The following is a 12,442-nucleotide window of genomic DNA, read 5'->3' as shown; positions in this document are numbered from 1 at the left end:
CACCCTGGCCTCTCTGAGAGTTTCCATGGGGCCAGATGACCGGATGGTCCCAATCTGGCTTCTCCGAATGTCTCCATGGGTTCCAGGCGACCGGAGGGTCTCACCTGGCAACTCCAAACAACATATCCATGGGGCCAGGTGACTTCATTGTCCCAACCTGGTCTCCCCAAATGTATCCATGAGCTCTCTGATGGTCAATGGAGCAGATCCGTATCTTTCCAGTTAGGGCGATATACCCGTAGGCCGGAATCATGTAGAATCCAAATCTGTGTCTCTCTGACTCAAGCCATGCTACAAGCTACTCTCCTGAATAGTGTGTCTGATATTTGATTCTCCTTGCAGCAGGATAAAAAAAAAACTTTTTATATTCACATATGTGGCTAAAGTCATCAGTCACAGGTCGGGGAGGGGGGAGGTGCATCGCTCAGGTCTCATTGTTTGAACATTTAGTGAATTTGCATAGTTTGTCCTCCTGTTTTGTGAGTCAACAAGCCACAGGGTCTACACAAAGGTTTATCAACATATTTAGCAAACATTAATTGTTCCACAGACCAATAGAAGACAACAATCAGGGTTATACAAATAGCATGACCTTCTTGACCAGCCACAGAAATACACATACATTTACAAATTAACATAAACACAATAGTGTATTTCTCTTGGCTTAACAAATCTAATCGTCTGGCTGATTAAGATTATAAGCTGTATCGTCACACCAATTTTTATACGAGTTGACTACTTTTCCAATTACATTATCCTCACCCTTGTTAATACTTGTGGCATTATAATTACCCTTTTTGAGGAACATATTTTCATCCTAGGTTCTGCCAGCTTGAGTAATATCAGTAGTTTTTGGCAGTAACTATTCACTTGGGCTGTGTGTAAATGTGTGTATGCAAAATATACATATATTTTGCATACACACACACACAGTGGGGAAAAAAATTAGTCAGCCACCAATTGTGCAAGTTCTTCCACTTAAAAAGATGAGAGAGGCCTGCAATTGACATCGTAGGTAGACCTCAACTATGAGAGACAAAATGAGAAAACAAATCCTGAAAATCACATTGTCTGATTTGGAAAGAATTTTTTTTCAAATTTTGGCGGAAAATAAGTATTTGGTCCATTACAAAAGTTCATCTCAATACTTTGTTATATATCCTTTGTTGGCAATGACAGAGTTAAAATGTTTTCTGTAAGTCTTCACAAGATTGGCACACACTGTTGCTGGTATGTTGGCCCATTCCTCCATGCAGATCTCCTCTAGAGCAGTGATGTTTTGGGGCTGTCGCTGGGCAACACGGACTTTCAGCTCCCTCCAAAGGTTTTCTATAGGGTTTAGATCTGGAGACTGGCTGGGCCACTCCAGACCTTGTAATGTTTCTTACGAAGCCACTCCTTCGTTGCCCTGGCGGTGTGCTTGGGATCATTGTGATGCTGAAAGACCCAGCCACGTTTCATCTTGAATGCCCTTGCTGATGGAAGGAGGTTTGCACTCAAAATCTCACGATACATGGCCCCAGGGGTGGATTAAGAGTAGCAAGGGCCCCGGGCAGTTTAGAAGGCGCAGGCCCCCCCCACACACACACACACCTGATTTATCACGTGACATGTTCACATGATCCCCTGTGATAGATCATGTGATAGTTCACGTTAAATTAATTTGGCACAATATTAATTATAATATTTTTTTTAGGCTGTGTGCCCACTATGCGTTTTTTAAGCGTTTCCACAGCGGCAATTCCACTGCAGAAACGCTTAAAAAACGCTTGGTAGAAGGTCTACCATGTTCCCCAATGATAATCCGCATGTGCTGTGCACATGCTGCGGAAATTTCCGCTGCGGATTATCATTTCAGAAAAATCCGCAGCATTACCAATTATTTTGCGGAAGCGCGGCGTTTTCGCCGCCATTGACTTGCATAAGAACGCATGGAATCCGCATCACTACATCTGTACATGCAGAATCCATGCCTTTCAATGTGCGGATGGTACCCGGGTGTGGAGGACAGGAGACTCTCCTCCGGACCCGGGTACCATAGAACCTGTAAAAAAAGAATAAAATAAAAAATAAATATTATACTTACCTTCTGATGGCCCCCGGTGTCTTTATCCAATGCGTCCTGGCTTGCCGGCAGCTCGCGATGGTCTGAAAAGGACCTGCCGTGACGTCATTTAGTCATGTGACGGGTCACGCGACCGCTGACGTCGGCAGTATATATTTATTATTTTTTACCATTCTTTTACAGTCACACTATATAAATCCATGCTGGTTGCATGGATTTATATAGTGTAACCAAGTTGTCAAGCACTTTCCAAGTGATGCTAAAATCGCTTGGAAAGCGCTTGTCAACCCACATGCGGAAATGCAAGTGAAGAACGCTTCACATCCGCATGTCCCTGGCAGGAAAACGCATGTACAATCCGCATGCGTTTTTTCTGCCAAGGAGATGCAGAAACGCTCAAAAAAATTCCGGAACATTTCTGTATCGTGGGCACATAGCCTTACATTAATTGTATGACTCAATATTGAGCACACGTAGCCATCTATACACAGCGGGAGGCCGCACGTAGCCATCTATACACAGCGGGAGGCCACAAGTAGCCATCTATACACAGCGGGAGGCCGCACGTAGCCATCTATACACAACAGGAGGCCGCACGGCGCCATCTATACACAGCGGGAGGCCGTACGGTGCCATCTATACACAGCGGGAGGCCGCACGGCGCCCCCCCCAGAGACAGCAGGAGGCCGCACGGCGCCATCTATACTCAGCAGGAGGCCGCACGTAGCCATCTATACACAGCAGGAGGTCGCACGGCGCCATCTATACACAGCAGGAGGCCGCACGGCGCCATCTATACACAGCAGGAGGCCGCACGGCGCCATCTATACACAGCAGGGGGCCGCACGGCGCCATCTATACACAGCAGGGGGCCGCACAGCGCCATCTATACACAGCAGGGGGCCACACAGCGCCATCTATACACAGCAGGGGGCCGCACGGCGCCATCTATACACAGCAGGGGGCCGCATGGCGCCATCAATACACAGCAGGGGGCCGCATGGCGCCATCTATACATAGCAGGAGGCCGCACGGCGCCATCTATGCATAGTGGGAGGCCGCACGGCGCCCCCCCCAGAGACAGCAGGAGGCCGCACGGCGCCAATTATACTCAGCAGGAGGCCGCATGCAGTCATGCACACACAAACATATACAGACATATACATACACGCATAAACACATTTGAAACACAAAAATACATATAAACAGACATCACACAATGATATCTGCCTGCACACTCACACACATATACACACACACATATACACATACACATACACACACACACACACACACAGACTCACCATCCCCCGGCTCCATTCCTCCTGCCTGCTCTGACTTCTCCGTTGCAGCAGTGCAGGCCGGGCGCGCACTGCGTGACGTCACAGCTAGGAGGCACGGCCGCGCACAGGGCAGTGTCTCCTAGCAGTGACGCGGCCGGGCCAGCACAGGGAAGTTAACTGCTGCAGTGCTGGCCCGGCCGATGAAGAAGTATCGGTGGCCGCTGCTGGGGGAGCGGTCCAGGGCCCCCCCTCCCGCCACTGCTACCGGTATGTGCCGCGGCGGCCCGCACATATAATGAGGGCAGTCCGGCATTAGACACCCCGGCCGGAGTCGCGGGCCCCCTGCAGGCTCGGGGCCCCGGGCGGTAGCCCGGATTGCCCTCATTATAATCCGCCTATGCATGGCCCCATTCATTCTTTCATGTACACGGATAAGTTGTCCTGGTCCCTTGGCAGAGAAACAGCCCCAAAGCATTATGTTGCCACCCCCATGCTTTACAGTAGGTATGGTGTTCTTTGGATGAAACTCAGCATTCCTTCTCCTCCAAACACGACGAGTTGTGTTTCTACCAAACAGTTCTACTTTGGTTTCATCTGACCGTATGACATTCTCCCAGTACTCTTCTGGATCATCCAAATGCTCTCTAGCAAACTTCAGACGGGCCCGGACATGTAATGGTTTAAGCAGGGGGACACGTCTGGCACTGCGGGATCTGAGTCCCTGGCGGTGTAGTGTGTTACTGATGGTAGCCTGTGTAACGTTGGTCCCAGCTCTCTGCAGGTCATTCACTAGGTCCCCCCGTGTGGTTCTCAGATTTTTGCTCACCGTTCTTGAGATCTTGTGTGGAGCCCCTGATCGAGCGAAATTATCCGTGGTCTTGTAGGTCTTCCATTTTCTAATTATTGCTCCCACAGTTGATTTCTTCTCACCAAGCTGCTTGCCTATTGCAGATTCACTCTTCCCAGCCTGGTGCAGGGCTACAATTTTGTTTCTGGTGTACCTCGACAGCTCTTTGGTCTTCACCATAGTGGAGTTTGGAGTGTGACTGTTTGAGGTTGCGGACAGGTGTCTTTTATACTGATAACAAGTTCAAACAGGTGCCAGTACTACAGGTAATGAGTGGAGGACAGAGGAGTCTCTTAAAGAAGTTACACGTCTGTGAGAGCCAGAAATCTTGCTTGTTTGTAACTGATCAAGTACTTATTTTCCACCAAAATTTGAAAAAAAAAATTCTTTCCAAATCAGACAATGTGATTTTCAGGATTTGTTTTCTCATTTTGTCTCTCATAGTTGAGGTCTACCTACGTTGTCAATTACAGGCCTCTCTCATCTTTTTAAGTGGGAGAACTTGCACAATTGGTGGCTGACTAAATACTTTTTCCCCCCACTGTACATACAGTTGAAACAAGAAGTTTACATACACTATATAAAAAGACACATATACATGTTTTTCTCAATATCTGACATGAAATCAGAATAAACCTTTCCCATTTTAGGTCAATTAGGATTCCCATAATTTTTAATATTTGCCAAATGCCAGAATAATGAGAGAGAGAGAACGTTTTAAGGCATTATTACTTACTGCAAAGTCAAAAGTTTACATACATTTCATTAGTATTTGGTACCATTGCCCTTAAAATGAATGACTTGGGTCAAACGTTTGGGATATCCTTCCACAAGCTTCTTACAATAGTTGGTCGGAATTTGGGCCCATTTCTCCTGACAAAACTGGTGTAACTGATCCAGGTTTGTAGGTCGCCTTGCTCGCACCTGCCTTTTCAGCTTTGCCCATAAATTTTCAATAGGATTGAGATCAGGGCTTTGTGATGGCCACTCCAAAACATTGACTTTGTTATTCTTAAGCCACTTTGTTACCATTTTGGCAGTATGCTTCAGGTTATTGTCCATTTGGAAGAACCATTTCCGCCCAAGCTTTAACTTCCTGGCTGATGTCTTGAGATGTTGCTTCAGTATTGCCACATAATCTTCTTTTCTCATGATGCTATTTTTTGAAGTGTACCAGTCCCTCCTGCAGCAAAACAACCACACAACATGATGCTGCCACCCCCGTGTTTCACAGTTGGAAGGATGTGCTTAGGCTTCCAAGCTTCTCCCTTTTTCCTCCAAACGTAACGATGGTCATTATGCCCAAAAAGTTCAATTTTAGTTTCATCAGACCGCAGGACGTGTCTCCAAAAATTAAGGTCTTTGTTCCCGTGTGCATTTGCAAACATTAATCTGGCTTTTTTATGTTTATTTTGGAGTAATGGCTTCTTCCTGACAGAGTGGCCTTTCAGCCGATGTTGATACAGTATTCGTTTCACTGTGAATATTGACACAATCTTACCTGCTTCCGCCATCATCTTCACAAGGTCTTTTGCTTTTGTCCTTGGGTTGATATGCACATGTCGGACCAAAGCATGTTCATCTCTGGGACACAGAACCCATCTCCTTCCTGAGAAGTATGGTGGCTGGACATTCCATCTTGCTTGTACTTGCATATAATTGTTAGTACAGATGAATGAGGCACCTTCAGGTATCTTGAAATTGTACTCAAGGATGAACCAGACTTGTGCAAGTCCACAATTCTCTTCCTAATATCTTGGCTGATTTCGTGTGCATTAAAATACATCCAAATGTGTGTCCCTAATTAACTCAGATGTTGCCAAAAAAACTATCGGAAGCTTCCAATCACATGACATCATCATATGTGCAGTCCAGAATTGTTTAAAGGCATAGTAATCTTAGTGTATGTAAACTTTTGACTTTGCAGTAAGTAATAAAAATGCCTTAAAACATTCTCTCTCTCTCATTATTCTGGCATTTGGCAAATATAAAAAAAGTATGGTAATCCTAATTGACCTAAAACGGGAAAGGTTTATTCTGATTTATGTCAGATATTGAGAAAAACATGCATGTGTCTTTTTATATAGTGTATGTAAAATTCTGGTTTCAACTGTATATACACACACACAATCTGTTCAGCAATTCTTTTCATCTTTTGACAGCCGCATGTGTATGCCTTGTATCTCCTTGAAGGCATTATATATGCCCAGCTATACCCACAATTATCTGGTACCTTGCAGGTTTTTGTATATCTTTTTATGATTCATTTTATGTCATTTTAATTTTGTGTGTGCCCCTGTCTCTTTCAGCCACCACATACCCACTTGTATATTTAAATAACGCTTTTTTGATATTTTCACTATACTCTGATTCACAGACCTGTGTTTTCAGAGTCCTTTTCGTTGGTTGTTACATTATTCCGAATGGGTCTGCATTTTGCATCCTTGCAACACATGTGAATTTATTGCTTAATGTCGTATTGATGGACACACGTACTCTATTGACCACTAATGTACATATAGTAATTGAGGTTTCCTTGCTCTTTTGTCAAATCACATCCTTGCAGTCGCGTGATCGCCCGCTCTCATCGGCAATATCGGTGAACGCACGCAGTCAGGATTCAGGAGTCTGTAGTCACATAGAATGACTGGAGACTTTCATCAGAAGGCTGGACAACAGCTTTGAAGCTATTTAGTATTTTCAGAAGTAAAAGAAATAACATGGATACATTTTATTACTTTTATTATTATTCAAATTATACAAACCCGGGACAATAAAGACAAGAGAGTGAGTTGGTAAGCATATATATATATCTATGTTAGGACCTCAGTTCACGGCTTCCCGGCACAGCATGGTTTCACCCGCCTTTTAGGGACTGCAGTATGGTACAGTTTTGAATTCATAATACATTCAAAAATTTGTTTAAAAAAAAACAATCCTGTAAATATATTTACTGTAAAGCTAAATATTACCACAAAGATATAATAGATTTACATGTGATATTCATAGACGAGATTGCGCCCCTCCTGACACTACTACAGTTTCGCCGGTGACATATGCAGCGTCAGGAGAGCAAAGAAAAGACACAATTCCAGCACAATCTTCAGGTTCTCCAATTCTGAAGGAAAAAAAAAATCATGAGCATCTCCAGAAAGCAAAGTGCACATAGATGATGTAGAAAAATGTATGCAGACGTCCCAACTTTTACAGACTAGAAAGAAGGACAAGAAATGCAGTGTATACAATGGCACATTTTGGCCACGCCCCTAGCAATGAAAACCACACCCATTTACCATTTCTTTCTACCCTGGCAAGAGATGTCATCAGAGGGGGCGGTGGCAGTAAAGGACATTCAGCAGACCACCCAGAACAGCAGGGCGTAGACCCAGATCCGGGACTGTCCCGCTTTATCTGGAAAGGTTGGGACCAATGAATTTACTTTTTGTTCATCCATTAATTCATAGTTGTAACAGCTATAACCTTTTTATTTATATGCAAGCTTCACTATATGAGATCTTGCATTTTTGGGTCTGTAAGGCCGCGTTCACACATAGCGTAAATGCTGCATTTGTTTTCTGCTGCTCTTTATCTTCATGTTTTCTGCAGGTGTCCACACCAAACTACGCAATAACAATATTCTCTGGTTATTGCATTTTCTCTGCATTTTTATGCTCCCCCCAAACCTTCTTTAATGCATTTTGGGTGCAGACTTGAAGAGACATTTTAATGTGTTTTTTTGTAGTACAGAAAAGCTTAATACCCAAACCACACAGATCAACAGAGTCTCTAGATGCAATTTGGGCAGGAGCTTTCATGAAATCACATCCACTTTGCTTGGACAGTTAAATGCAGCAGAATTTCTGCACACAAAAAATACAGCAGAAAAAAATGCAGCATTTACACTTTGTGAGAACAAAGTGAATGTGATCATGAAAACTCCGCTCACTGTGCATCTAAATACGCTGTGTAGTTTTGGATCCTGATAAAAATGAATGTAGAAAAAAAAATGCAGTTAAGTTTACATTTAAGCATAGAATCAAAGCCTTTCTGTACTATATAATAATAAAATAAAAAACATTAAAAACATTGTAGCAAAAACATCAAATAAGGAGGAAAAGACAGAGACCTGCAGAAAACATACAGCTAAAAAGCAACCGAAAAAATGCAGTATTTATGCTACATGTGAACATTGTTTTTTTTTCTCAATTAAACCCATAAAAATATTTGATAAAAATGTAGTTACACCACCATTTCTTTAAACCTTTTTCCAGGAAGTAATCTGTTCACTGGATTGTACAGATTTCCACGATTACAGGGATAGCAACCAAATATGTCTGTAATTTGCTGAAATCCAGTGCAGAGCTTGCTCAGGAATGACAGCTGGAACACGTCACTGGATCTGCACACATAGTGAGGTGAACGTGTTTGGGATGCATGCCTGGTGTCAAAAATGGCAGTAAAGGAATCAATTCTCTCCCAGAAAAACATCAGACTAACATTGTGCTGGAAGTACAGGGATTAGACTGCAGAATACTGGAGTAAAGTTATTGTCTCTTGTGAAGCCCCCTTCAGACATCTCAAGGTGAGCGCTACCTTGAGTCCTATGTCATCCCAGCAGTAAAACATCCGAAGACCATTCATGTGTGGGGCTGCTTTTCATCCAAGGGTAGTGGGATCAATCACAATTTTTTCTATCGACACTGCCATGTATCAGGAATGAGATCTAATGTTCCTCCAAGAGCAACTTCTCACAATGATACAGGAACAATTTAGTTAAGAACAGTGCTTTTTCCAGCATGGTGGAGCATCATGTCCCAAGGCTAAAGTGATAACTAAGTAGCTCAGTGAACAAAACATTGAACTTTTGGCTCCATGGCGAGAAGATTCTAGATCTCAATCCCATTAAGAACCTGTGGTCAATCCTCCAAATGCAAGTAAACAAAAAGAAAACCCAGAAATTGTGATAAACTTCAAGTACTTATTAGACAACAATGGGTTATGATCAGTCAGGATATGGCCCAGAGCCTGCCAAGCATGCCAAGAAGGCGAATTGCAAAAGTTTTGAAAATATAGGGCCCAATTCATCAAAGACATTACGAAAATCTTTTAAAAGTCGCATCATTTTGGCAAACCTATAGGCTGTGCTAAAATTATGTGACTTATGCTAAGCTGGCTGTCAGTCAGTCAGTGCTGGGGGCATGATTACAGCTTCTCTATACACTGATCGGTGACTGGCCCACCTTTATGACTGAAAGTCCGAGGCTGCTGGGAAGAATAATGTGCATTTCCTCCTGGCAATGGGGTTCTCAGTGCGGGCGTCGGGCAGCTTTAGAATGCTTTTGACCTGCAGATTGACCCTATATCTGCAGGTTAATAGTGTTTTTTTATGTGACAGGTTCCCTTTAAAGATTTTAACTACTGTGACATATGGCTAATAGGATAAGTCAAGCTGGCATTTCATACAACCTTCCAGAAAAATGTGTGCCAAATTTATTAAGAGACGCATCTTATATCATCCATTCTTCAGAAAGTGACATCTATGCAGCCATGAGCTTGTGTAGATATAAGCTACAATGTACATTATAGTAACTTTGTTAAGCTGTTGTTGGCCAGGCCCCTTTTGCTAAGCCCATCCTACTTTTTAGGAAAGTGAAGAAAAAATTGATTGATTGACATCAATCTGATTTAAGGGGTTAACACTATGTGTGTTTTATTTTATTCTATTGCATATTTAAACTGTTTTAAAGGTATATAAAAATGGTCAAATTAAAACATGTGATTGGCTTTTCCTGAGCCTGCTGAATGGAACCTGGCACATGATTCATGCTGCGCATCAATCAGAGCCTGGCTGCATAATTGCAGGCAAATATATTTTTCTTTGAAAACGCCGGTGCCACTCAAGGTGATTGACAGGTTTCTCACTATGTGATCTTCTAATGCCGGAATGTTTTTGAGAAAAGAATACCTGGCTGAAATGATTCATGCTGCCCCTGGTTTGGGCAGCACGAGTCACGTGACAGGTTCCCTTTAAAAGGAGGCTCCAAAAGCAGACATTCACCCAAGTCTGGATGGGTGCCAGGGCATCTGTCCACTTTAGTACATGCAATTGCAAATTAAAAAAAAATGTGTAACATAAAATACACACAATTTCCGGGTGAACTTTTTTTTTTTTTTTTTTTTTTTTTTTATAGGAAAGCACTGTTGGCACTGGTAATTAAATGTTATTCAGTCGGTGCAGTTAAACAATATGCAGACACATATCATGAATACAGAAGCCAAAAGAATGCACCATCTGGAATATGATGGCTTATGGGAACGTTAAAGTATACTTATGTTAAAGAAAATCTCCCACAGGCTACGCGCACAGACACAGTGTGTATTCAGCCTAATGGTCCATGCAAACATGCCGCTGATCAGCCAACTAACAAGCAAAGCGGTCATTCATTGGCGGAATAGATTGTTCATCAGGGTATAAAGTATAGGTCATCTTGTATCAATTGGTGCTCGTGTGGGGGCTGAAATCGCCCCATGTAAATTGGCCCTAAGCACTATATGTAAAAAAAACAGCCTTTTAATTTATACATCCATGAAATCGGTCTTACTATTGACAATACTGAAGAGGATTGAAACAGCAGCAATTATCGTCAATGACTGTCATGTAAAAAGGCATACGACCTGAGAGCTGACAGCTCCACTAAGCTTGGCTTGTGTGTTATACATGGAATGTGACATATTAAACAGTAAAGACATAATCAGTTATAACTAGTGTTGAGCGAGTATGTTCTATTAACCCTTTCGCCGAGTATGCTCGGGCCGAGCTCCGAGTATTTATAGCTGCTCGGTGATAAGGTTAAATCGCTCCCGTGTGCATGATTTGCAACTGTTAGACATTTCCTCACATGTAATAAAGCTGTCAAACAGTTGCAAATCATGCACACGGGAGCGATTTAACCATATCACCGAGCAGCTATAAATACTCGGAGCTCGGCCCGAGCATACTCGGACAGAACATAGTCGCTCAACCCTAGTTATAATGGCTATCAAATGCATGTAGCTTAGTTAAAGGGGTTATCAGGACCTTTTTTTTCTCCTTAAACATCATTCCATACTAACTCAATGGGAGGAGTTGCAAATAGTTGGGCGCATAGCGTAAGTGATACTGTATATTAAAGCATTCACCCTTATTACTCAAGCCCTTACCTCTTAATGCCTAGTCTCCTCTTCATTTCATCCAACATTGATTCATCCTTCCATAACTGCAGAAAGAGGAAAAAAAAACAAGACAACTTTAGTTGTATACTCATCTTCATCATGCCCTAGCAGTAAAACATAAAATATCTGTTATGTATGGCCAGCATAGGAGCCATCTCCCTCAATTCCTCCATTTGTATATATTCTGTTGACCAAATAGGCATATATTCTAGATATACAGTGGCATGTAAAAGTTTGGGCACCCCTGTTCAAAGTTAGTGTTATTGTGAACAGTTAAGCAAGTTGAAGATGAAATGATCTCTAAAAAGGCCTGAAGTTAAAGATAACAGATTTCCTTTGTATTTTAGGCAAAAAATATATATTTTTTCATCTTTTACATTTTAAAAATGACGAAAAAGGAAAATGGACCAATGCAAAAGTTTGGGCATCCTGCATGGTTAGTACCTAGTAGCACCCCCTTTTGAAAGTATCACAGCTTGTAAAAGCTTTTTGTAGCAAGGCAAGAGTCTTTCAATTCTTGTTTGAGGGATTTTCATCCATTCTTCCTTGGAAAATCCTTCCAGTTCTGTGAGATTCCTTGGTCATCTTGCATGCACTGCTATTTTGAGGTCTAGCCACAGATTTTCATTGATGTTCAGAAGAGGGGACTGTGAGGGCCATTGTAAAACCTTCAGCTTGCACCTTTTGAGGTAGCCTATTGTGGATTTTGATGTTTGTTTAGGATCATTAACCATTTGTAGAAGCCATCCTCTTTTCAACTTCAGCTTTTTTACAGATAGTGTTATGTTTGCATCAAGAATTTGTTGAAATTTCATTGAATCCATTGTTCCCTCTACCCGTGAAATGTCCCCTGTACCATCAGCTGCAACACAACCCCAAAGTATGACTGATCCACCCCCATGCTTAATAGTTGGCGAGATGTTATTTTCCTGAAATTTGGTGGCCTTTTTTCTCCACACATACCTTTGATCATTGTGGCCAAAGACTTCTATTTTAACCTTTTCAGTCGACAGAACTGGTTTTCAAAATGCATCA

The 12,442-nt window shown here is 42.4% G+C and overlaps 1 protein-coding gene across 4 annotated transcripts in view; it reads right to left on the bottom strand.

Annotated features, from left to right (window-relative positions):
• LOC141255258 (dehydrogenase/reductase SDR family member 4-like) overlaps nt 1-12,442 on the bottom strand; it is a 51,082-nt gene that overhangs the window by 19,196 nt on the left and 19,444 nt on the right. For 2 of the 4 annotated variants that reach the window (XM_073671078.1, XM_073671081.1), the window contains 2 exons: nt 11,396-11,451; nt 6,921-7,313 (listed from right to left, as the gene is read on the bottom strand). In XM_073671078.1, coding sequence (XP_073527179.1) covers nt 7,199-7,313; nt 11,396-11,451 — 171 coding nt within the window. In that variant the 3' untranslated portion in view covers nt 6,921-7,198. Of the gene's footprint in view, nt 1-6,920; nt 7,314-11,395; nt 11,452-12,442 lie in introns of those variants that run through there. The other 2 variants (XM_073671079.1, XM_073671080.1) reach the window with 1 other exon arrangement.

The sequence above is a fragment of the Phyllobates terribilis genome, unplaced genomic scaffold, assembly GCF_046119375.1.
Source record: "Phyllobates terribilis strain yellow unplaced genomic scaffold, ASM4611937v1 Scaffold_1__5_contigs__length_1240528914, whole genome shotgun sequence".
Taxonomy (NCBI): Eukaryota; Metazoa; Chordata; class Amphibia; order Anura; family Dendrobatidae; genus Phyllobates; species Phyllobates terribilis.
The sequence above is the reverse complement of the archived record's forward strand: the minus strand, read 5'-3'. Positions and strand labels throughout refer to the sequence as shown.